Consider the following 25,960-nt stretch of genomic DNA (forward strand, 5'->3'; position numbering starts at 1 on the left):
AAAGATCTACAATGTCTGTGCCAAGCATGATGGCATGTTAAACTAATCTCCTCTGCCTACACGTGATCCATATCCACGTGCCAATCTAAAAGCCTCTTAAACACCACTATCACATCAGCTTCCACCACCACCCCCAGCACCTCTTCCAGGCTCCCACCACCTTGGCTGCACAGTGGCGCAGCGGTAGATTTACTGCCTAACAGCCCCAGTTGTACAGACACGAGTTGTATCCTAAGAGAGTAGTTAGTGAAGTATATAACATAATTGTCTTCCCCCGCATACTCTTTCTCTTTGTTTCAGAAGGAACTGCAGATGCTGGAAAATTGAAGGTAGACAAAAGTACTGGAGAAACTCAGCGGGTGCAGCAGCATCTATGGAGCGAAGGAAATGGGCAACATTTTGGGCCGAAACGTTGCCTATTTCCTTCGCTCCATAGATGCTGCTGCACCCGCTGAGTTTCTCCAGCACTTTTGTCTACCTACTCTTTCTCTTTGCTCCATTGTACTTCAGTCTCTACTTGCTTCTGCAGTGGAGCAGCAGTTGAGTTGCTGCCTTACAGCGCCAGAGACTCGGGTTCGATCCTGACTCCGGATGCTTGTATGTACGGAGTTTGCATGTTACCCATGTGACCGCGTGGGTTTCCTCCCACACGCGGGTTTGCAGGTTAATTGAATGAATGAATAAGTTTATTAACTCCGATCTTATATCAGGCTTCTGTAAATTGTTCCTAGTGTGCAGGAAAGAAATAGTGTGCGGGTGATCGCTGCTTGGAAAGTACATGAAGGCCAAAGTGTGCTGCCTGCACTCCAATCATTTGTTCAATTTCCTGGATCAGGAACAAAACGGAATTTTCTATTTGATCTTTCTGGATCAGGAACAAAACGGAATTTTATAGATCTTTTGATCTTATCTGTCTTATCTTATCTTAATCGCTTCTGTCTTGTCTTGATGACATTAAGTCCTGGTTGGCCCTAAACTTTCTTGGATTTAATGAAAATGGAATTTTATAGACCATTTTTGTTCTTATCTAGGTGTATAAAATCATGAGAGGAATAGATCAGGTGGATGTACAGAGTCTCTTGCTCAGTGTAGGGTAATCGAGGACCAGAGGACATAAGTGCACAAGTTCTAGGAGTAGAATTAGGCCATTCGGCCCATTGAGTCTACTCCACCATTTAATCATGGTTGAAGAAGAAGTTACGTGAGCAGCAGGTTGTTCTGTCATGTTAAGCCGGTGAACATCGATGTTCATGGGTCACTTATTGGGTGGGTATGTTGGTCCATGAGACCAATAGGGAAAGTGAGGCACGTCACGGGGCGGTGAGCAGTCAACGAAGCTTGAAGGAGGAGCAGCAATTACAACACAGTGGGGCGGAGCGGTCGTTACAAATCAGTGTACAGAGAAGCCTTGGGTCAAGAGTCAACACTCAAGAGTGTTTTATTAATAGGGCGGTCACTGTGGCGCAACGGTAGAGTTGCTGTCTTACAGCGAATGCAGTGCCGGACGCCAGGGTTCGATCCCGACTATGGGTTCCGTCAGTACGGAGTTTGCACCTTCTCCCAGTGACCTGCGTGGGGTTTTCCCCGAGTTCTTCGGTTCCCTCCCACACTCCAAAATCGTACAGGTTTGGAGGTTAATTGGCTTGGTAAATGTAAACATTGTCCCAAGTGGGTGTCAATGTGCGGGGATCGCTGGTCGGCACGGACTGGGTGGGCCAAAGGGCCTGTTTCCGCGCTGTATCACTTAACTAAAAATTGTCATATGTCCCAGACACAACAATGAAAATCTTACTTGCAGCCTCACAACAAAATATGTAAACCTAGTACACTGTAAACAATATAATAAACGAGAAAAAAAGTTCAGTGTGCGTATATATAAATATATACACATCCACACATATACATATATATATTTCGACACAAAATGCTGGAGTAACTCAGTGGGACAGGCAGATGCTGCTTGTCCCGCTGAATTACTCCAGCACTTTGTGTCTCTGTTCAGTGTAAACCAGCGCCTGCAGTTCCTTCCAATGTGTGTGTACACGCACACACACGCACAGATACGTACACATAAAAAAACAAACAAAGACAATAATAATGCAAGAATAACAATACCAGTCCATGTAGTTCAGAGCTTATTTGCTGTTGTAGTGTTTAATAGCCTGATGGCTGTAGGGAAGAAGCATTTGCAGATTAAACGCCAAATAATACTTCAAACTACAATGATTTGGAAGCTGGAAAGTGTGCAGAGATGATGTGCGGATCCACCACCGACTTTTCAACAACTGGTGGTTCAGTCGCCCTCTTTAGTTCAGTTTAGCTTGGAGATACAGTGCGTAAATATGCCGTTCGACCCACCAAGGCCGCGGCGACCAGCGATCCCTGCACACCAACACTATCCTACACACTACGGGACAATTTACAATTATACTAAGCCAATTAAGCCACAAACCCGCACGTCTTTGGAGTGTGGGAGGAAACCGGAGCACCCGGAGAAAACCCACACAGTCACGGGGAGAACGTACAAACGGCGTGCCGACAGCACCCGTGGTCAGGATTGAAACTGGGTCTATGGCGCTGTGAAGCGTGCCGCCGTGTCACCCTATAATCCGCACAATATCCCCTCCCCCCCACCCCTGGATGTCCCCCTGAAAACGTGCCGCCTAGGCCCGGGTGAGGTGGCCGATCCCGACCTCATCGGGACTTCCGGGGCTGATGAACGGGTCGAATCTGCCCCCTGTGATCTGAAGAAGGGTCCCGACCCGAAACCACACTCATCCTTTTCCTCCAGAGATGCTGCCTGACCTGCTGAGTTACTCCAGCACTGTGCGGCTTTCCCTGGTAAAGCAGCACCTGCAGCTCCCATCTATACCAGCTCAGGTGGGGCATCTTGGTCAACATGGGCCGAAGGTCCTGATTCCATGCAATATAACTGTGAAAATGGCAGTGGTCATTTACTAATTGTGCACTAAAGTTAAATTATTTCTCACATTAAACAGTACCGTCATGCAGCCTGCCTGAGTTCCAGTGATCCTTGTTTGATCCTGACCTCTGACGCTGTCTTTGTGGACTTTGCATGCTCTCCCTTCCGCACACCTCCAGATTCAGCAACAGTTTCTTCCCAGCTGTTACCTGCCCTGTCACCAGCCACAGAGCAGCCCTGACCTCCCATCTACATCACTGGAAACCTTTGAACTATCTTCAATCGGACTTTATCGGACTTCGATGTTATTTCTTTGCACTAAATGTTGTACCATTTATCCTTTATATGTCACGGTGGACAGCTGGATTGTATTCATGAATGAATACGTTTATAGAAACATAGAAACATAGACAATAGGTGCAGGAGTAGGCCATTCGGCCCTTCAAGCCAGCACCGCCATTCAATATGACCATGGCTGATCATCCAACTCAGTATCCTGTACCTGTTTTCTCTCCATACCCCCTGATCCCTTTAGCCACAAGGGCCACATCTAACTCCCTCTTAAATATAGCCAATGAACTGTGGCCTCAACTACCTTCTGCGGCAGAGAGTTCCAGAGATTCACCACTCTCTGTGTCAAAAAAGTTCTTCTCATCTCGGTCCTAAAAGATCCTTAAACTGTGACCAAGTATAGGCCAAGTATATACACATACAAGGAATTTGCCTTGGTGCTCCGCTCGCAAGTAACATCACATGTGGTCTTTGACTGGACATCACGCAAACAAACACTTTTCATTGTATCTCAGTCCACATGACAACATTTAAACTAAGCTAAACTTTTGGCCCAACTTGCCCCTATCAACCAAGATCCCCATCTTCTCTACTCCTACCTGCCCAGGTCTGGCTCATATCCATCTAAGATAGACACAAAATGCTGCAGTAACTTTAAACTGAAGAAGGGCCTCGACCCAGACCATCACCCATTCCTTTTCTCCAGAGATGCTGCCTGTCCCGCTGAGTTACTCCAGCATTTTGGTTTAAATCAGCATCTGCAGTTTCTTCCCGCTAATATCCATCTAAACCTTTCCGATCCATGTATCTGTCTGTGTGTTTTACATGTTGTTATACTACCTGCTTCAATCACCTCCTCTGGCAGCTCGTTCCATATTCCCAACCTCTCTGTGGGAAAAGTTGCCCCGTAGGCTCCTAATAAATCTTTATCCTCACGTCTTAACCTATGTCCCCTAGTTTTTGATTCCACTACTCTGAGTAAAAGACTCTGCCTGCACCCTGTCTATTAATCTTTGGTCTTTAAAGATACAGCGTGGAAACAGGCCCTTCGGCCCACCGAGTCCATGCCGACCAGCAATCCTTGTACACTAACACTATCCTATACACCAGGGACAATTTAGAATTTTTACCGAGGCCAATTACGCTGCAAACCTGTACGTCTCTGGAGTGTGGGAGGAAACTGGTGCACCAGGAGAAAACCCACGTGGTCACAGGGAGAACGTACAAACTCCTTACAGACAGCACCTGTAGTCAGGATATAACCCGGGGAAGTGAGGAATGTGGAGGAGTCACTGTGGTGGATGTTTATGTTAAAATATGTTTTGTGTGTTCCGTAACTTTTTGTTGTATGACTGACTTTGGCAAGCGAAATTCCTCGTATGTTGCAAAACATACTTGGCTGATAAAGTATTATTGTGATTGCGATTGTGAGTGTAAGGCAGCAACTCTACTGCTGCGCCTCCCCTCATGACCTTACATGCCTCCCTCAGTAACCAGCGCTGCAAGGATGAAAGTCTCAGCCTGCACAACCTTCCCCCTGTGGCTCAGACTGTCGAGTCCTGATAATGTCCACGTAACATGGTATTTGGACAGATGTTAATGCCAATCCCTTTGTGATCATCAGTGATCTCAAGTAAATAATAAATAATCCTGAAGATAAGGCGTGAAATGCCGGAGCTACTCAGCGGGTGATGAGGTGGAGAGTGAGGAGGGACGTGGGGAGAGTGGAGGGGGCCGTCACCCGCGTTTTCCCCTCTCACCTTAAACCTACGCCCTCTAATTGTTGATTCCTCTCCCCTGGGGGGGAAAACGACCTGTGTTCCCAGGGAATATAAGAGAACAGCAGAGAAGGAGGTGGAGTCGCAGGTGGATAAGGTGGTCAAAATGGCTTTTGGCACATTGGCCTTCATCAGTCAGAGTATTGAGTATAGAAGGTAGACAAAATTGCTGGAGAAACTCAGCGGGTGCGGCAGCACCCGCTGAGTTTCTCCAGCAATTTTGCCTACCTTCGATTTTCCAGCATCTGCAGTTCCTTCTTGAACATATTGAGTATCGAAGTTGGGAGGTCATGCTGCAGTTGCATAAGACGTTGGTGAGACCGCATTTAGAGTATTGTGTTCAGTTCCGGGCACCATGTTATAGGAAAGATATTGTCAAGCTGGAACGGGTTCAGAGAAGATTTACGAGGATGTTGCCAGGACTAGCAGGTCTGGGCTATAGTAGACTGGGTCTTTATTCCTTGGTGTGCAGGAGGATGCGGGGGGGTGATCTTACAGAGGTGTACAAAATCATGAGAGGATTAGATCAGGAAGATGCACAGAAACTCTGGCCCAGAGTAGGGGAATCGAGGACCAGAGGACATGGGTTCAAAGTGAAGGGGAAAAGATTTAATAGCAATCTGAGGGGTAACTTTTTCACACAAAGGGCGGTGGGTGTATGGAACGAGCTGCCAGAGGAGGTAGTTGAGGCTGGGACTATCCAAACGTTTAAGAAACAGTTAGACAGGTACATGGATAGGACAGGTTTGGAGGGATATGGACCAAACGCGGGCAAGTGGGACTAGTATAGCTGGGATATGTGGGCAGGTTGGGCCTGTTTTCACCCTGTTTGACTCTGTGCCTCTAATAATAAATCCTTAGGTCCAGGCACCAGGTTGACTCACTATTTGCTTCTGATAAAGCTGAGGACTGTTTGGTTAGTTGACACACACACACGTGGACTGAGCCCACATAGCATATCTGTTCCATGGTGCAGGGTGGGAGTTGATGTTCAGAGTTCACATCTTGCGTAGCCTCTTTATACATTACTAAACTACATCGGGTCTTTCACTCCCCACTGCTGGCTGAGACCTCACGGTAAGTTGCCTGCCTGCCTGTCTTACCTGCTGCCTCGGGTAAAAGCCTTTGAACTTAGCAAAAGGATTTGAGTATAAGAGCAGGGAGGTTCTACTGCAGTTGTACAGGGTCTTGGTGAGACCACACCTGGAGTATTGTGTACAGTTTTGGTCTCCTATCTGAGGAAAGACATTCTTGCCATAGAGGGAGTACAGAGTAGGTTCACCAGACTGATTCCTGGGATAGCAGGACTTTCATATGAAGAAAGACTGGATAGACTCGGCTTGCACTCGCTAGAATTTAGAAGTTTGAGGGGGGCTCTTATAGAAACTTACAAAATTCTTAAGGGGTTGGACAGGCTAGATGCAGGAAGATTATTCCCGATGTTGGGGAAGTCCAGAACTAGGGGTCACAGTTTAAGGATAAGAGGGAAGTCTTTTAGGACCGAGATGAGAAAATCATTTTTTATACAGAGAGTGGTGAATCTGTGGAATTCTCTGCCACAGAAGGTAGTTGAGGCCAATTCATTGGCTATATTTAAGAGGGAGTTAGATGTGGCCCTTGTGGCTAAAGGGATCAGGGGGTATAGAGAGAAGACAGGGATGGGATACTGAGTTGGATGATCAGCCTTGATCATATTGAATGGCCTACTCCTGCACCTATTTTCTATGTTTCTATGTAAACCGTAGGTCTGAGGTGAAGGGGAAAGGTTTAATAAGAATGTGAGGGTAAATTCTTCACACAAAGAGTGGTGGGTGTATGGAACGAGCTGCCGGGGGAGGTAGTTGAGGCTGGGACTACTCTAAAGTTTAAGAAACAGTTAGACGGCTACATGGATAGGACAGGCTTGGAAAGATACGGACCAAACGCGGGCAGGTGGGATGAGTGTAGCTGGGACAGAGTGGGCAAGTAGGGCCGAAGGGCCTGTTTCCACAATGTCGCACCAGCTCCACTGGTGATGGAGGTCACAGCCTCATAATTAGAGGGCACTCTTTTAGAAAGGAGGTGAGGAGGAATTTCTTTAGTCAGAGGGTGCTCATTGGAACTGAGAGGCCAAGTCAGTGGATATTTTTAAGGCAGAGATAGACAAATTCTTGATCGGAACGGGCGCCAAGGGTTAAGGGTTGAAGGCAGGAAAATGGGACTTGGAGGCAGAGATCAGCCATGATTGAATGGTGGTGTAGACACGATGGGCCGAATGGTCTAATGCTACTGCTATAACTTGTGAACTTGGGAGCTTCTGAGTCTATGACTTTAGCTGGAGGACTGACAGCAGTCTGCTGGGATGCGCCATTAGGGGTCTCGACCTGAAACGTCACCCATTCCTTCTCGCCAGAGATGCTGCCTGTCCCGCTGAGTTACCCCAGCGTTTTGTGTCTATCTCCGCTCAGGGTGAAGACTGACTCCACTTGTGCTGCGTTGAACTGAAAGGGTGAAGTGTTGTGGGTGTTACAGAAGCACCAGGCTTCGGGAAGGCTTTGGAGATGGTCATGTGTGGGGGAGAAGGCGGAGGGTGTGAAGATTATCCAGGGTGAATCTGGGGAATTCTTTGCCACAGACGGCTGTGGAGGCCAAGTCAGTGGATATATTTAAGGCGGAGATAGATAGATTCTTGATTAGTACTAGTATCAGAGGTTATGGGGAGAAGGCAGGAGAATGGGGTTGGGAGGGAGAGATAGATCAGCCATGATTGAATGGCGGAGTATACATGATGGGCTGAATTGCTTAATTCTACTCCTATCAATGATGACCTTCTGATCAGCTCAGGCATTCATGTTGAAAGAGATGGTATCTGTATTGTGTGAGTGTTTAGGTATGTTTTGTGTGTATGTTTTGTGTGTATGTTTGTGCGTGTCTGTTTATTTATGCTGTGTGCTTTGTGCATGTGGGCGTTTATGTATGTTATGTGTGCGTGCTTTGTGTATATGTGCTGTGTTTGTGTGTGTTTCTGCATTTTTTTCATGTATGTGTGCTGTGTTTGAATGTGCGTTGTGTATGTGTGTGTTTGGGAAAGAACTGCAGATGCTGGTTTAAGTCGAAGGAAGACACAAAATGCTGGAGTAACTCAGCAGGGGGACAGGCAGCGTCTCTGGAGAGAAGGAATGGGTGATGTTTCGGGGTCGAGACCCTACTTCAGTCTGAAAAAGGGCTTTGACCCGAAACATCACCCATTCCTTCTCTCCAGAGATGCTGCCTGTCCCCCTGCTGAGTTACTCCAGCATTTTGTGTCTTTCTTATGTGTGTGTTTTGTGTGGGTCTGTATGTTTCATGTGTCTTCTTCTTTCGTGTGACGTGCACAGCCTAAAGTTGTTGGACAACTTGTTCTATTTGATCTTCCGTTTGTGCACGTCGAGTTGATTGCATTAGTCGAAACAGGGCGGACCGCGTGAAGGTTGCAATCTTCCTCCCCGTTTCATGCTGTATGTTTTGTTGATGTGTGTGTGTGTGCTTCAATACGTGTGCATTTCTCTATGTTGTGTGCATGCTTTGTGTATATGTGCTGTGTTTGTGTGTGTTTTGTCTTGTGTTTTGTGTGTGTGTGCTGAGTTTGTGTGTGTGTGCGCTGTGTATGTGTGTGTTTTGTGTTTATGTGTGTTTTACATATGTGGTTTGTGTATGTGTGCGTTAGTGAATGTGTATGTCCTATGCGTGTTTTGTTGATGTATGTGTTTATGTATGTTATGTGTGTGTGTTTTGTGTATATGTGCCGTGTTCGTGTGTGTGATGTGTGAGGCAGGAACGGGATACTGAATGTGGATGATCAGCCATGATCACAGTGCTGGCTCGAAGGGCCGAATGGCCTACTCCTGCACCTATTGTCTATTGTTTTATGTATGTTGGACACGTTTAGTTTGAGTTAGTTTAGATTCGAGATACTGCACGGAAACAGGCCCTTCGGCCCATCGAGTCCACGCCGACCAGCAACCCCCCGCACATTGACACTATCCTACACACACTAGGGATAATTTACATTTATACCAAGCCTCTTCCCGACTACGGGTGCTGTCCGTACGGAGTTCGTACGTTCTCCTCGTGACCTGCGTGGGGTTTCTCTGACATATTTGGTTTCCTGTGACACTGTAAATGTAAATGTAAATGTCAAGTTGTCCCTAGTGTGTGTAGGGTAGTGTTAATGTGGAGGGATCGCTGGTGGCCACGGACGTAGTGGGCCTGTTTCTGCGCTGTATCTTTAAACTAAACTAAACTAAACTAAACTAAAGATGCCACTTGACCATCGGGGGCTTTATTCACTGAGGCAATGCAGGTAGAGCTCAAACATAAGAAAGGTGCAATCACTTCATGGGATTCTACTACAGGCTTCCCAATATCCAGCTGGACTTGGAGGAATGGATACATGGATGGATTAGGGAAAGATATAAAAGCAAGAGGGTTGTCTAAGTGGGTGACTTTAACTGCCCCAATACTGACTGGGACGTACGTACTCAGTGCAAGAGGTTCAGACGGGGCAGAATTTGTCAGGTGTTTCTGAAAGGACTTCCTATAACAGTATGTGGGCCGTCCAACTAGAGGAGGGACCATACACCACCTTGTGGAAACATGGAACTGCAGATTCTGGTTAATACATCAAAGGACAAGAAGAGTCTCGACCTGAAACGTCACCCAAACCTTCTCTCCAGAGATGCTGCCTGTCCTGTCCTGTCCTGTCCTGCTGAGTTACTCCAACATTTATGTGCCTACTAATGGACACAAAGTGCTAGAGTAACTCAGCTAGTCCGGCAGCATCTCTGGAGAACATGAACAGGTGACGTTTTGAGTCAGGACCCTTCTCCAAACTTCAGCACTTCTTTGTCTATTGTTTTAGTGGAAACAAGGAACTGCAGATGCTGGTTTACAAAACAAAAAGACACAAAGTGCTGGAGTGACTAAGCGGGTCAGGCAGCATCTCTGGAGAACATGGATAGGTGACGTTTCACCTTCTCCAAGCACGGTCACTCCAGCACTTTGTCTATTGCTTTAGTGGAAACAAGGAACTGCAGATGTTGGTTTACAAAAAAAAGACACAAAGTGCTGGAGTAACTCAGCATTTAAGAAAGAACTGCAGATGGTGGAAATCAGCGGGTCAGGCAGCATCTGTGGAGAACATGGGTATGTGACGTTTTGGGTCAAGACCAGCATCTGCAGTCGCATGTTTCTACATTTTGACCAACCTGAAGAAGGATCTGCTAGTGTACGGGGATCACTGGCCTGCGCAGACTCAGTGGCTGAAGGGCTTGTTTCCACCCTGTATCTCTAAACTAAACTAAACTACATTTTGACCAGCCAGAAGAAGGGTCTCTACCTAAAAGGCATCACCTCCAGAGATGCTGCCTGACCCGCTGAGTTGCTGCAACACTTTGTGTCCAGACTGGACCTTGCATTGGGAAATGAGCCTGGCCAGGTGACTGGCGTTCAGTGGAAGAACATAATGTGATTAGCGATCACAATTCCGTAACGGTGGCACAGCGGGAGATTCGCTGCTTTACAGCGCCAGAGACCCGGGTTCCATCCTGACTATGGGTGCTGTCTGTATGGAGTTTGTACATTCTCCCCGTGACCATGTGGGGTTTCTCCGGGTGCTCTGGTTTCCTCCCACACTCCCAAGACGTGCGGGTTTGATGGTTAATTGGGTTCGGTAAAGATTGTAAATTGTCCCTAGTGTGTAGGATGGTGCGAGTGTACAGGGATCGCTGGTCGCTGCAGACTCGGTGGCCGAAGGGCCTGTTTCTGCGCTGCATCTCTAAAGTCCAAAGATCCGACCAGACACGTCACCTATCCATGTTCTCCAGAGATGCCGCCTGACCTGCTGAGTTAATCTTGCACTATGAATCTTTTTTTGTAAACCACCACTTGCAGTTCCTTGCCTCCAGGAACGAGGGCTTTCTTTCATCTGCCAGGGTCGGACTGGTACAATTCCCACGTATTGTCGATTAGGAGATTACGTCCAAATCTACAGGCAAGAAATCACATTTTCTGGCATCGAAAACTCTCTTCATATGGGCTTGATTTGATTCAGTTCATTGACCTGCCAAATACACGCAAGCCCAAGTTGATTTAAAAACACATTAGGCTGCCCCAACGTGTCTATACCACCAACGATGGTTTTAAACCCAACAGTGTAAGGTTTAAACAAGGAGCGTTCATGTAATCAGGTCAAGGCAAGCGTTGATGCAGATGGTGGAGAGCAGTGCAGCCATTGCCGAATGCATCTGCTGGTGACTTGTTCACACACCCACCAGACACGTACACACCACACACACACACACACACTACGCCCCCCAGACACCCCTTCAGTGCCACAGTGCTCCCACTTCCCCAAAACACCACATGCTCCAGGGGTTCAGGGCGGCCCAGTGGTGCAGCGGGTAGAGCTGCTGCCTCACAGCTCTGGAGACCCGGTTTGATCCTGACATCGGGGGCTGCCTGTGTGTGTGTGTGTGTGTAGTTGGAAATGGGAGGACTGGAGAGAATGAAAGGGGATTAAGAGATGGGATTGAGATCAAGATAGTAGTAGCAGCACGGCGGCACAGCGGGACTAGTCTCTGCCTCACAGCGCCGGAGACCCGGGTTCGATCCTGACCGCGGGTGCTGTTTGTGTAGTGTGGAGTTTGCACGTTCTCTTTGTAGCTGCCAGGGTTTCCTCTGGAGGTTTCGTTTAGAGATACACCGTGGGAACAGGCTCTTCGGCCCACTGAGTCCGCACTGACCACGAATAACCCGTTCACACTCGTTCTTTCATACACAATTAACAGAAGCAAATTAACCTACAAACCTACAGGTCTATGGAGTGTGGGAGCAAGAGGGAGAGGTTGGGCAGGCTGGGACATTGTTCCTTGGAGCGCAGGAGGATGAGGGGTGATCTTATAGGTGTAGAGAATCATGAGCGGAATAGATAGTCAAACAGCACAGTCTTTTCCCCAGAGTAGTGGTATTAAAAAGCAGAGGGCGAAAGTTTTAAGGTAAGGCTGGAAAGATTTAATAGGAACTTGAAGGGCACATTTTGTACAAAGAGTGGTAGGTATATGGAACGAGTTGCCGGAGGAGGTAGTTGAGGAAAGTACAATCACAATGTTTCAAAAATATTTGGACAGGTGCTTGGATAGGATTGTTTCAGAGAGATATGGGCCAAACGCCGGCATAAGGGACTAGTGTAGATGGGGCATATTGGTCATCATTCGCAAGTTGAGCCGAAGGGTCTGTCTCCATGCTGAAGATAGACACAAAATGCTGGAATAACTCAGCGGGTCAGGCAGCATCTGTGGAGAAAAGGAATAGGTGACGTTTCGGGTTGAGACACTTCATCAGGCATCTGATGTCGTCTGATCTTCGGAGATCTTCACTTTCCCCTCACAGTCCAAAGACCTACGGGTTTGTAGTTTAATTGGCTTGGTAGCAATGAAAATTGTCACATTTGGAGTGTTGTGTTCAGTTGTGATCACCCTGTTTAGACATTAGAGATACAGCGTGGAAACAGGCCCTTCGACACACCGACTCCACGCCGACCAGTGGTCACCCCGTACTATCCTACACACTTGGGGCCAATTTACAAATTTACCGAAGCCAAATAACCTACAAACCTGCACGTCTTTGGAATGAGGGAGGAATCTGGAGCACCCGGAGAAAACCCACGCGGTCACAGGGCGATCATACAAACTCCGTACATATAACACTCATAGGCAGGATCGAACCCGGGTCTCTGGCGCAGTAAGGCAGCAACACTGCCGCTGCGCCACCGCGCTGCTCCTAATTCCTTAGGTCCCTTACAAATTGTGCCGTCCCTAACATGTTGCAGGAAAGAAGTTGTTGAGCTTGAAAGGGTGCAGAGAACATTTACAAGGATGTTGCCAGGGCTCGAGGGCCTGGGGGTGTCGGGTGAGGTGGAGCAGGCTGGGATTTGACTCCATCGAGTGCAGGAGGATGAGTGCAGGTGATTTTACAGACGGGCTTCAGATCATGAAGGATTAGTGGCACCATTTATTAGAGGCGTAACTAATTAGGGGCGGCACTGTGGTGCCAGGGACCCAGCTTCCATCCTGACTACAGGTGCTGCCTGTACGCAGTTCGTACATTCTCCCTGTGACTGCATGAGTTGCCATCAGGTAAACGCACAAGAGTCTTTTGCCCAGAGTATGGGGAATCAAGAACCAGAGGATATTGGTTTAAGGCGAGAGGGGAATGATTGAGGGGGCAACTTTTTTTACACAGAGCATGGTGGGTATATGGAACAAGTTGCCAGAGAAGGTAAATGAGCAGGTACTAGCACACAATGTTTGAAAGACATCTGAACAGGTACATGGATGGGATAGGTTTAGAAGGATAGGGGATTAGTGTAGATGGGACATGTTGGTCAGCACGGGCAAGTTGGGCCGAAGGGCCTGTTTCCACTTTGTAAGACTCGATGATCATTCTTCTGCCGAGTTGACATTGCAGGGATCGACAACTTGATATATCTGTGCGTCGAACGTATTCTCTTGCAAAATGCTGGCGTAACTCAGCGGGACAGGCAGCATCTCTGGAGAGAAGGAATGGCTGACACTTCTTCAGACAGTTCCTTCCTGAACATGTTCTCTTGCCCGCTCTCTCAAAGCCTCGTCCCGTCACAGTTTGTTTGCGTGTAATGGGCGAACGCGTGCATTAATAATTACTGAGATGAAATATCTGCGGGCAGTTGTGAAAAGGAATGTTAAATATTTGATGCATTGCCTCTCTCTGCTTACAGATGCTGCATCTGCGAATCATTAAAGGGGGCTTTGGCCTCCTGGGAGTGAAGAGGGTCACAGTACTCAATGGCGTGTTTCACAGCACTCAGACTGTGGAGTATAAACCCATCAAAAAGGTTATGGTGGCCAACAGAGGTAAGAAGGAATGGCACAGTGGCAACAGTCAGCACGGTGGGTGGCACAGCGGTAGAGTTGCTGCCTGACAGCCGGGTTCGATCCTGACTACGGGTGCTGTCTGTACAGAGTCTGTCCTGAGGTGGCAGGGTTCACTTCAATACAAATTTTATGTATCTGGACATGTTTAAAAAAAGCTGCTGGAACTCAGCGGACCAGGCAGCATCTCTGGAGAAAAGGAATGGGTGACGTTTCGGGTCGAGGCCCCTCTTCCGACTAAGAGTCGGGGGAAAGGGAAACAAGAGATATTGACTGAGAGTCAGTTCGCCTGGACCGACCTGACCTCCCGGTTGCCAAACACATTAATTCCTCTTCCCATTCCCACATTGATCTTTCTGTCCTAGGCCTCCTCCGTTGTCAGAGTGAGGCTAAATGCAAATTGGAGGAACTGCATCTCATATTTTGCTTGGACAGCTCATAGCCCAGTGGTACGAGTATTGATTTCTCTACTTCAAGTAACCCCTGCACTTCCTCTCTCCCCAACTCCCCCCCACCCAAGTCGCACCAGCTTCTAGTTCTCACCTAGCAAGCAGCAAACGGAGGTCTCAGTCTGCTGAAAGGTCTCGACCCGAAACGTCCCCATTCCTTTTCTCCAGAGATGCTGCCTGCCCTGCTGAGTTGCTCCAATATTTTGTGTCTATCTTCGGTGTAAACCAGCATCTGCAGTTCCATCTCACACATTTAAGAAGCAGTCAGTTCTTTACTCCTTTCAGGGCGGCACAGTGGCGCAACGGTAGAGTTGCTGCCTTACAGCTTCAGAGACCAAGGTTCGATCGTGACCACGGGTGCTGTCAATGTGGAGTTAGTACGTTCTCCCTGTGACCAGGTGGGTTTACGCTGGGTGCTCAGTTTTCCTCCCACACTCCAGAGAGATACAGGTTTGTGGTTAATTGGCTTCTGTAAATTGTGTTGTCCCTAGTGCGTGGTTTTGTGGTGGTGATCGCTGGGCAGCGCGGATTTGATGGGCGGAAGGGCTTATTTCCGCGCTGTATTTCAAAAAGGGAATCGGTGCTATGAGGAACTAGGAGAAAGAAAGAATCATCTCTGAAGCCCCAACGTACACCTATAACACAGAACAAATACTAGAGAGCACAGCTCTAAGGTGACAAGGACAAAGCTTAAAGAAGATTAGTTTAGCTTAGTTTAGCTTAGAGATACAGCGTAGAAACATGCCCTTTGGTCCACCAAGCCCGTGCCGGCCAGCGATCACCCGGACAGTAGTTCTATCCTGCACATGAGGGACAAGGTGCAGAAGCCAATTACGTCTTACAAACCCGTACATCGTTGGGATGTGGGAGGAAACCAGAGCACCTGGAGAAAGCCCACGCAGTCACAGGGAGAACGTACAAACTACACATACACACACATACACAGGACCCACACAGCACCTATAGAGGATTGAACCTGATCACGTGCAGGCAGACGAGATGTGTGCAGTTTTGGTATCCTAATTTGAGGAAGAAAATTCTTGCTTTTGAAGGAGTGCAGCGTAGGTTGACAAGGTTAATGCCCGGGATGGCGGGACTGTCATATGTTGAGAGAATGGAGTAGCTGAGCTTGTATACTCTAGAGTTTAGAAGGATGAGAGGGCATCTCATTGAAACATATAAGATTGTTAAGGGCTTGAGGCAGGAAACATGTTCCCAACGTTGGGGGAGTCCAGAACCAGGGGCCACAGTTTAAGAATAAGGAGTAAGCCATTTAGAACGGAGACGAGGAAACACTTTTTCTCATAGAGAGTGGTGTCTGTGGAATTCTCTGCCTCAGAGGGCGGTGGAGGCAGGTTCTCTGGATGCTTTCAAGAGAGAGCTAGATAGGGCTCTAAGAAATAGCGGAGTCAGAGGGTATGGGGAGAAGGCAGGAACGTGGTACTGATTGGGGATGATCAGCCATGATCACATTGAATGGCGGTGCTGGCTCGAAGGGCCAAATGGCCTACTCCTGCACCTATTGTCTATTAGTTTATCTTGACATCATGTTTGGCACCGACAATGTGGGCTGAAGGGCCTGTTCCTGTGCTCTACTGCTCTGTGTTCTATGATGGCGTGTGAAACTAATCTCTGCCTGCACGTGGTCCAAATCTTTCCATTTTCTGCACATCCATGTGTCTGTCAAGCCCCTTCAATTCACATTCATATCCTCCTCCAACACTTGGCAGCACATTCCTGGCAGCCACCTCTTTATGTCCCCACATCTCACAGAGTCAGAGTCACACAGCACGGAAACAGGCCCTTCAGCCCAACTCCTCCGTGCCGACCAAGATGGCGGCCTATCCCGGACCCATTCACCTGCTTTATCCCATTTCCTTCTAAATCCTCCCTATCTATGGACCTCTCTTTTAAATGTTGTTATTGTACCTGCCTCAACTACATCTGGCAGCTCATTCCATGCATCCACCACCATCTTAAGTGCAAACGTTTCTCCTCAGCCTCCCATTAAATCTTGCCCCTCCATCAAACCATTTCCATCAAACCTTCCCCTTCTCACCTGAAAGCTATGCCTTCTAGTCAAGATACAAGATAGATTTATTCATCACATGTGCCAGAATGCACAGTGAAATGAAATTCCCATACAGCCATACAATAAAAAAAGGGACGCAACACACTATAGGGTTTGACATAAAACATCCCCACACAGCAGAATCAAAGTTTCCCACTGTGTGGGAAGGCACCAAAGTCAGTCTCTTCCTCCACTATTCCCCGTGGTCAGGGCCTCCCCGTGCCCTCCGCAGTTGCCGCTACGGGCGGCCCGATGTTCAGGACCGCACGCCGGGGTGTTGTAAGTCCGACGTCGGGGCTGCGGGACGTCCTCAGCGGCGTGGACACCAGAGTCGGCCCCCTCCTACCGGAGTCGGCGGCTTCCAAAGTCCGCAGGCCGCGCCGGGTGGAGACCGCTGCTGGCGGCCCTCTGCAAGGCGCCCCAGGACTCCACGATGCCGTTCAGCGCCGCCCGCGTTGGAAGCTCTCCGCACCAGAGCTCCACGATGTTGGAGCAGCAGCTCAACGCTCCGGAGCTCCAAACGGCGACCCAGGTAGGCATCGCCCGCTCCCGGTCCCGGACAGGAAAGGCCGCTCCGATCCTGCTGGTAGGCCGCGAGGTGGGGGGCGATGACGCGACTCGGAGAAATAGTCACGTCCCCGCCAGGAAGAGACTGGGAAACGGTTTCCCCCCTTACCCTGGCCCCCTCCCCCACATAGAAAAGTTAAAGTTTCCCCCAACACAAGACTTTAGACTAACTAAAAATAAAATAAAGATAGAAATAACAGACAGGCTGTAGGCAGAGGCTGCTGCCAGTGCAGCGCCCCTAGTGACCATAGAGTCACACAGTTGTGGAAACAGGGCCTTCAGCCCACGTTGACCAACATGTCCCATCTACACTTGTCCCACCTGCCTGTGTTTGGCCGATATCTCTCAAAATCTGTCCTATCCATGTACCTGTCCAAATGTTTTATAAACCTTGTGATCGTACCTGCCTCAACTACCTCCACTTACAACAGCTCAAGCAAAAGCTCATTCCATTTACCTACCATCCTATGAGTAAAAAGGTTTCCCCTCAGTTAAGTTTTAGTTTTGTTTAGAGGCACAGCATGGAAACAGGCCCTTCGGCCCTCTGAGTCCGCACTGACTAGCGATCCCCGCACACTAACACTATCCAACACACACACTCAGAACAATTTACATTTATAACATATAACATATAACAATTACAGCACGGAAACAGGTCATCTCGGCCCTACAAGTCCGTGCCGAACAACTTTTTTTTCCTTAGTCCCACCTGCCTGCACTCATACCATAACCCTCCATTCCCTTCTCATCCATATGCCTATCCAATTTATTTTTAAATTATACCAACGAACCTGCCTCCACCACTTCCACTGGAAGCTCATTCCACACTGCTACCACTCTGAGTAAAGAAGTTCCCCTCATGTTACCCCTAAACTTCTGTCCCTTAATTCTGAAGTCATGTCCTCTTGTTTGATTAACCTACAAACCTGTACGTCTTTGGAGTGTGGGAGGAAACTGAAGATCTCGTTGGAAACCCACGCAGGTCACGGGGAGAACGTGCAAACTCCTTACAGACAGCACCCGTAGTCAGGATCGAACCCAGGTCTGTGACACTGTAAGGCAGTAGCGCTAGCACTACGCCATCGTGCCGTCCAGGTTTCTGTTCAATCTACCCCCCTCACCTTGAAATGTCTTTGACATTTCCACCCAAAGATTGTGCACAAACACACAATCTACTTAAAAGATTGGAGATAATCAACAACTTCAGTTGGGTCAATAATTGAAAAAATATACTTGTGGTAGGAGACTACAAAACCTGGGTGCTCGAGTTACTCCAGTATTTTGTGTCTATCTTCGGTTTAAACCAGCATCTGCAGTTCCTTCCTGCACACTCTTCACTCATGGTTGGGTTGAGGAGCTGGACATCCACCATAGTCAGTCAGATACGACAAAGTGGTGAATGGTTTCCTCTGGATAGGAAGGAACTGGTTTAAACCAAAGATAGACGCAAAATGCTGGAGTAACCCAGCGGGACAGGCAGCATCAATGGAGTGAAGGAATGGGTGACGTTTCGGGTCGAGAACCTCCCTCAGCCTGACGTCGGGGGGGGAGGAAGGTACATAGATAAGGAAGTGTAAGGTGTGAAAACAGGGCCAAGGGAATGGAGATCAAGGAAAATGTAGAATAGATCATCGTTAGCCCAGAGAAGGTAACAGCAAAGCAAACAGATAAAATGTAGTCGGAGACAGTCAGACCTTGCGGAGAACTGGGAAGGGGGAGGGATGGAGAGAGAGGGAAAGCAAGGGTTATTTGAAGTTGGAGAAATCAATGTTCATACTGCTGGGGTAGAGTTGCTGCCTCACAGCGCCAGTGACCCAGGCTCGATCCCGAATACGGGTGCTGTCTGTACAGAGTTTGCACGTTCTCCCCGTGACTTGCGTGGGTTTTCTCTGAGATTTTCGGTTTCCTCCCACGCTCCAAAGACGAGCGGGTTTGTAGGTTAATTGGCTTGGTGTAAGTGTAAATTGTCCCTAGTGTGTGTAGGATAGTGTTAGTGTGCGGGGATCGCTGGTCGGCGCGGACTCGGTGGGCTGAAGGGCCTGTTTTCGCGCTGTAGCTCTAAACTAAACTAATTAGGTGAAAACAAAAAGTGGTGCGACTAGGGTGTGGGAGGGATGGAGAGAGAGGGAAAGCAAGGGCTACTTGAAGTTAGGGAAGTCAATGTTCATACCGCTGGGGTGTAAGCTGCCCAAGCGAAATATGATTGCCCCTGGGTTGTTCCAAGCTGAGGGTGTGGAAGCCACCAACCTCTACACAAACAAACAAACAAACAGACAGACAGCAAAGTGCTCTCAGCTGGCCCGTGTAATATTTACTGTGGCTCAGTTCGTGCTGCTGGATCAGAGACTTTGGCCCATGATGACAACGGTTAACAGGAACAGATTCCTCTGGTGTGAAAAGAGCTGGAGGATTATTTTGGACAGCACAGTGGAGCAGCAGGTGGAGCCGCTGTCTCACAGCTCCAGAGACCCAGCGCCACAGCTCCTGACCTCTGTGTGTGTAGTTTGCATGTTCTCCCTGTGACCGCATCAGTTTCACCTGGGGCGTTTATTTATTTTAGTTTAGTCTGGAGATACTGCACGGAAACAGGCCCTGCGGCCCATCTAGTCTGCACCGGCCAGTGATCCCCGCACATTAACACTCCTACAAACACGAGGGATAATTTACAGTCATACCAAGCCAATTAGCCTGCAAACCTATATGTCTTTGGAGTTTAGTTTAGAGATACAGCGCAGAAACAGGCCCTTTGGCCCACTGATTCCGCACCGACCAGTGATCCCCTGCACATTAACACTATCTCACACACACGAGGGACAATTTACATTTTTACACCAAGCCAATTAACCTATATACCTGTACGTCTTTGGAGTGTGGGAGGAAACCGCAGATCTCAGAGAAAGCCCACGCAGGTCACGGGGCGAATGTACAAAGTCCATACAGACAGCACACGTAATCGGGATCAAACCCGCGTCTCTGCCGCTGAAAGTGCTGTAAGGCAGCAACTGGTTAATTGGGCTCTGTAAATTGCCTCTAAGGCGTAGAGAGAGGATGGGAAACTGGTGTTTAGTTTAGTGTTGATTAATTTAGTCTAAGGTAGACATAACATGCTGGAGTATCTCAGCAGGTGAGGCAGCATCTATGGAGAGAAGGAATGGGTGACGTTTCGGATCGAGACCCTTCTTCAGAGTGATGTCGGGAGGGGGCGGGACACAGATAGAATGTAGGCGGAGACAGGAAGACTAGTGGGAGAACTGGGACTGGTACTGAGAACTGGAATGATCATACCGCTGGGGTGTAAACTACCCAAGCGAAATATGAGGTGCTGTTCCTCCAATTTGCACTGGGCCTCACTCTGACAGTGGAGGAGGCCCACGACACAAAGTCAGATTTGGAATGGGAAGGGGAGTTAAAGTGCTGGGCCACCGGAAGATCAGATAGGTTAAGACGGACTGAGCGGAGGTGTTCAGCAAAACGATCGCGAGCCTGCGCTTGGTCTCGCCGATGTAGAAAGGACACCTGGAACAGCGGATACAGCAGATGAGGTTGGAGGAGGTGCAAGTGAACCTCTGCCTCACCTGGAAAGACTGTTTAGGTCCTTGGATGGAGTCGAGGGGGGAGGTAAAGGGACAGGTGTTGCATCTCCTGCGTATGCAGGGGAAAGTACCTGGGGAGGGGGTGGTTTGGGTAGGAAGGGACGAGTTGACCAGGGAGTTACGGAGGGAACGGTCTCTGCAGAAAGCAGAAAGGGGAGGAGATGGGAAAATGTGGCCAGTAGTGGAATCCCGTTGGAGGTGGCGATAATGTTGGAGGATTATAAGCTGTATGCGACGGCTGATGGGGTGGAAGGTGAGGACAAGGGGGTCTCTGTCCTTGTTACGAATGGGGGGAGGAGCAGGAAAAGTGGAGCTGCAGGATATCGAGGAGACCCAACTAAGAGCATCATCTATAATGGAAGAGGGGAACCCCCGTTCCCTAAAGAATGAGGACATCTCCGATGCCCTGGTGTGGAACACCTCATCCTGGGCGCAGATGCGGCGTAGACGGAGGAATTGGGAATAGGGGATGGAGCCTTTACAGGAAGCAGGGTGGGAAGAAGTGTAGTCAAGATAGCTTTGAAGTCAGTATGTTTGTAGTAGATGTCGGTTAATCTACTGTTTCCTGTGATGGAGACGGTGAGATGGTCCAAGTGAATTGGAGTGCAGGATGAAAATTAGTTGTGATGCTGATGAAGTTAGTGTGTTCTGCATGGGTGCAGGAGGTAGCACCAATGCAGTTGTCAATGTAGCAGAGGTAGAGTTCGGGGATAGGGCCAGTGTACGCCTGGAACAGGGATTGTTCGGCGTACCCTACAAAGAGCCAGGCATAGCTGGGGCCCATGCGAGTGCCCTTAGCCATGCGAGTGCCTTGGATTTGGAGGAAGTGGGAGGAGTTGAAGGAGAAGTTAGTGAGGGTAAGGACCAGCTCTGCTTGGCGGTGAAGAGTATTGGTAGATTGCAAATTGGCTGGTTCTGCGGTGAGGAAGAAATGGAGGGCTTTAAGACCCTCCTGGTGGGGTATGGAGGTGTAGAGTGATTGGACATCCATGGTGAAGATGAGGGAGTGGGGGCCTGCAAAATGGACGTCATTGAGTAGACGAAGAGTGTGTGATGTGTCTTGGACATAGGTAGGGAGGGATTTGACAAGGGGGGATAGGTTGGAGTTGAAGTATGTGGAAATTCATTTGGTGGGACAAGAACAAGCAGAAACAATGGGTCTGCCAGGGCAGTTCTGTTTGTGGATTTTAGGGGAGAAGATAAAATCGGTCCGTGTGAGGCTGGGGAACGATAAGGTTGTAGGCTTTGGAGAGGAGGGACCCGCAAGTGTTGAAGTCAGTAATATGGTGCTTGAGATTAAGGCCTGGTACTAGTCTGTGGGGTCATGGTCCAAGGATAAGTAGGAGGAGGTGCCTGAGAGTTGTCGCCTGGGCTCAGCGTGCCAGACTACCACGGCACCTCCCTTTTTTCTTTTTTTTTTAATCAAAAATATTTATTCAAATATTAAAATAGTATTTACAATACAATAAAACAAAACACCACCATAATACAAGACAAACAAATATGCCAAGCAACTGCTAAACAACTATATCGCAATCCTTGTCCAGGATACATTCAACCCCCCTCAGGATGCCCGTAGACAGAACTCCCTCAGGGTGCCCGTAGACAGGGCGTATTCGCTTTCTATTCACATCGGGGCACGGATGTATCCCCGGAAAAGGGGATAGGCAGCTTATTGAGGATAGATCCCTCCACCGCCTGGCGCCTTGGTCCCGGAATCCCTCAGCTTGGCCACGGCACTCCCTTGTATTCCTTTCTATCCACAGTCGGGGTTGCTGCACAGTAACCCCGGAAAAGGGCTGTACGTTCAGGCTGCTTGGGTAGAGGGCCCTCCATGTTCTGGCGCCTTGAGTCGCGGATGGCCAGCTTGGCCACGGCATCTCCCTTGTTGTCGGGTTTGATGATCAAGTCGGGGTTGCTGTAGAGTGAGCGGATGGCGGTACGTTCAGGCTCCAGAGTGAGCGGAGGGCTGTACATTCAGTTTCATGTGTACCGAGGTACAGTGAAAAGCTTTTTGTTGTGTGCTATCTAGTCGGCAGAAAGACACCTGATTACAATGGAGCCATTCACAGTGCACAGATACAGAATAAAGAGAATAACGTATCGTATAAGATAAAGTCCAGTAAAGTCTGATTAAAGATAGCCCGAGGGACCCCTAGGTCAGGAATGCACGGTAGTTGACAGCATGGTTCACTGTAGATGGAGGGGAGGTTGACGTCAATGGAAGGGAGGTTGATTTGTGGGATAGTCATGAAGGTGTCCACAATTCTCTACAGTTTCTTGTAAACGGATGGGCTCGGTCATAAGGTCAAAGGAGCAGAATTAGGCCATTCGGCCCATCAAGTCTACTCTGCCATCCAATCATGGCTGATCTATCTCTCCCTCCTAACCCCATTCTCCTGCTTTCTCCCCATAACCATCAACACCCATACTGATCACAAGTCTATCTATCTTTGCCATTGACTTGGCCTCCCCAGCCTTCTGTGGCAAAGAGTTACACAGATTCACCGCCCTCTGAGTAAAGAAATTCCTCCTCAGCTCCATCCTAAAGGAACATCCTTTAATTCTGAGGCTGTGACCTCAGGTCCGAGACTCTCCCGCCAGTGGAAACATCCTCTCCACATCCACTCTATCCAGGCCTTTCACTATTCGGGTAGGTTTCAATGAGGTTCCCCCTTCCTCAACTTTCTAAACTCCAGCGAGTACAGGCCCAGTGCTGTCAAACGCTCATCATACGCTAACCCACTCATTCCTGGGATCATTCTGGTAAACCTCCTCTGGACCCTATCCAGAGCCAGCACATCCTTCCTCAGATACGATGGGGCCCGAAACTGCTCACAATACTCCAAATGGGGCCTGACCAGCACCTGAAAGAGCCCCAGCATTATTACATCCCTGTTTTTGTATTCTAGTCCTCTTGAAATAAATGCTAGATGGGCCGAAGGGCGTGTTTCCGTATTGTATCTTTCGCTCAAATGATTAAAAAAGCAGCATGGATTCCACTGCACAATGAACAATTGCACACATTGATACAGTGTTGGCAACAAGTGAAGAATCGCATGTGATCCAACCCCCTCAACCGTGCAAATTAATCCCTCTCGTATGCCTGTCCAATTCCCTTTGGAAAATGTAATTGCTCCTTTGAAAACCAAGTCAAGAGTGTTTAATTGTAATATGTACTGACAATGAACAACAATATCCTTACTATACTTGCCGCAGCCTAGCAGACCCGTAAACGCAATGACACACACAAAAACTGTATTGTGAATGGATTGATTGCAATCGGGCATGGTCACAAAATGCTGGAGTAATTCAGCGGTGAGGCAGCATCTCTGGAGAGAAGGAATGCGTGTGTATTGTCATTCTGCCGACTGGTTAGAACGCAACAACAAGCTTTTCACTGTACTTTGGGACGCGCCACAATAAACTATACTGAGAAAAACAACATTTGACACACAATAAATAAATGAATCAATAACTGTAATACTACATTTAAGAAACATTTAAGAAATGAAACATTTTATGAAATTTAAGAAACAGTTAGACAGGTACATGGATAGGACATGTTTGGAGGGATATGGACCAAATGCAGGCAGGTGGGACTAGTGTAACTGGGACATGTTGGCCGGTGTGGGCAAGTTGGGCCGAAGGGCCTGTTTCCACACTGTATCACTCTATGACTCTATGACGAGGGAACTAAATTAATGCAAAAATCTGTGGTGCAGCCAATGATAAAGTCCACCGAAGAACATCGATGTTTCTGTTGCTGTTGTGCAGCGTTCACGAGGCTGTTAGGAAGAAGCTGTTCTTGAACCTGGTGGCCACGGTTTACGGATTCCTGTACTGTCTTTCCAATTGTAACGGTGAGATGGAGTGTGACCAGGGTGGTGTGGGTCTTTGATGATACTGGGTGTCTTATTGAGGCCCTATAGAGCCCTTAGATGGTGGGGAGGTCAATAGACAATAGGTGAGGAGTAGAGGCCATTCGGCCCTTCGAGCCAGCACCGCCATTCAATGTGATCATGGCTGATCTTCCCCAATCAGTACCCAGTTCCTGCCTTCTCCCCATATCCCCTGACTCCGCTATCTTTAACAGCCCTATCTAGCTCTCTCTTGAAAGCATCCAGAGAACTTGCCTCCACCGGCCTCTGAGGCAGAGAATTCCACAGACTCACACTCTCTGTGTGAAAAAGTGTTTCCTCGTCTCCGTTCTAAATGGCTTACCCCTTATTCTTAAACTGTGTTGCCCCTGGTTCTGGACTCCCCCAACATCGGGAACATGTTGCCTGCCTCTAGCGTGTCCAAGCCCTTAACAATCTTATATGTTTCAATGAGATACCCTCTCATCCTTCTAAACTCCAGAGTGTACAAGCCCAGGTCAGTACTGGTGATGGATCGGGCCATGTCTACCTTTGTAGCCCCCTTTATTTCTAGGTATTCGAGCTACCGAATCAGGGCGTGATGCCACCTGTCAGTGTGCTCTTTACTAGTACAGGTTTGATGGAGTAATCAGTCTTTAATTTAGAGATACAACGTGGAAACCGGCCCTTCGGCCCACCATGTCCGCACTGACCCGCGAACACCCGTACACTAGTTCCATCCTCCACACTAGGGACAATTTACAGTACAATTAACCGACAAACCTGCACGTCTTTGGAACGTGGGAGGAATCCGGAGCACCCGGAGAAAACTCACACGGTCACAGGGAGAACACACAAACTCTGTACAGGCAGCACCCCATAGTCAATATCGAACCCGGGCCTCTGGCGCTTTAAGGCGGCAACTCTACCGCTGGGTGAAAACTCCATGTGGTCACAGGGAGAAGGTACAAACTTCATACAGACAGCGCCTGTAGTCAGGATCGAACCTGGGTCTCTGGCGCTGTGAGGCAGCAACTACCGCTGCTCCATTCTGCCGCCCAGTGGCACACCAAATGTCCTCAATCTTTGTCGGAAGTAGAGTCATTGATGAGCTTGCCATTGTGTTGGGCCCAGGACAGATCGTCAGAGACATGCACGTCCAGATGAATGAATTCCATGCTGAGCTGAAGTCCTCACATGGACAGGGATAGAGAAATAGTCACACAGCGTAGAAACAGGCCCTTCATCCAAACTGGCCCATGCCCACCAATGTGTCCCATCTACACTAGTCCCATCTGCCTGCATTTGACAATAGACAATAGGTGCAGGAGTAGGCCATTCGGCCCCTCGAGCCAGCACCGCCACTCAATATGATTTGCCCCATATCCCTCTAAACCTGTCCTGTCCACGTACCTGCCTAAATGTTCCATAAACGTTGCGACAGTCCCAGCCTCAACTACCTCCTCTGGCAACTCGTTCGATACACCCACCACCCTTTGTG

At 48.6% G+C, this 25,960-nt stretch overlaps 1 protein-coding gene across 1 annotated transcript in view; it reads left to right on the forward strand.

Annotated features, from left to right (window-relative positions):
• LOC129694371 (pyruvate carboxylase, mitochondrial-like) overlaps nt 1-25,960 on the forward strand; it is a 538,031-nt gene that overhangs the window by 61,491 nt on the left and 450,580 nt on the right. Inside the window, exon 2 of the mRNA XM_055631071.1 lies at nt 13,766-13,901. Within this exon, the coding sequence (XP_055487046.1) occupies nt 13,766-13,901 (136 nt within the window). The remainder of the gene's footprint in view (nt 1-13,765; nt 13,902-25,960) is intronic.

The sequence above is a fragment of the Leucoraja erinacea genome, unplaced genomic scaffold (assembly GCF_028641065.1).
Source record: "Leucoraja erinacea ecotype New England unplaced genomic scaffold, Leri_hhj_1 Leri_63S, whole genome shotgun sequence".
NCBI lineage: Eukaryota > Metazoa > Chordata > Chondrichthyes > Rajiformes > Rajidae > Leucoraja > Leucoraja erinaceus.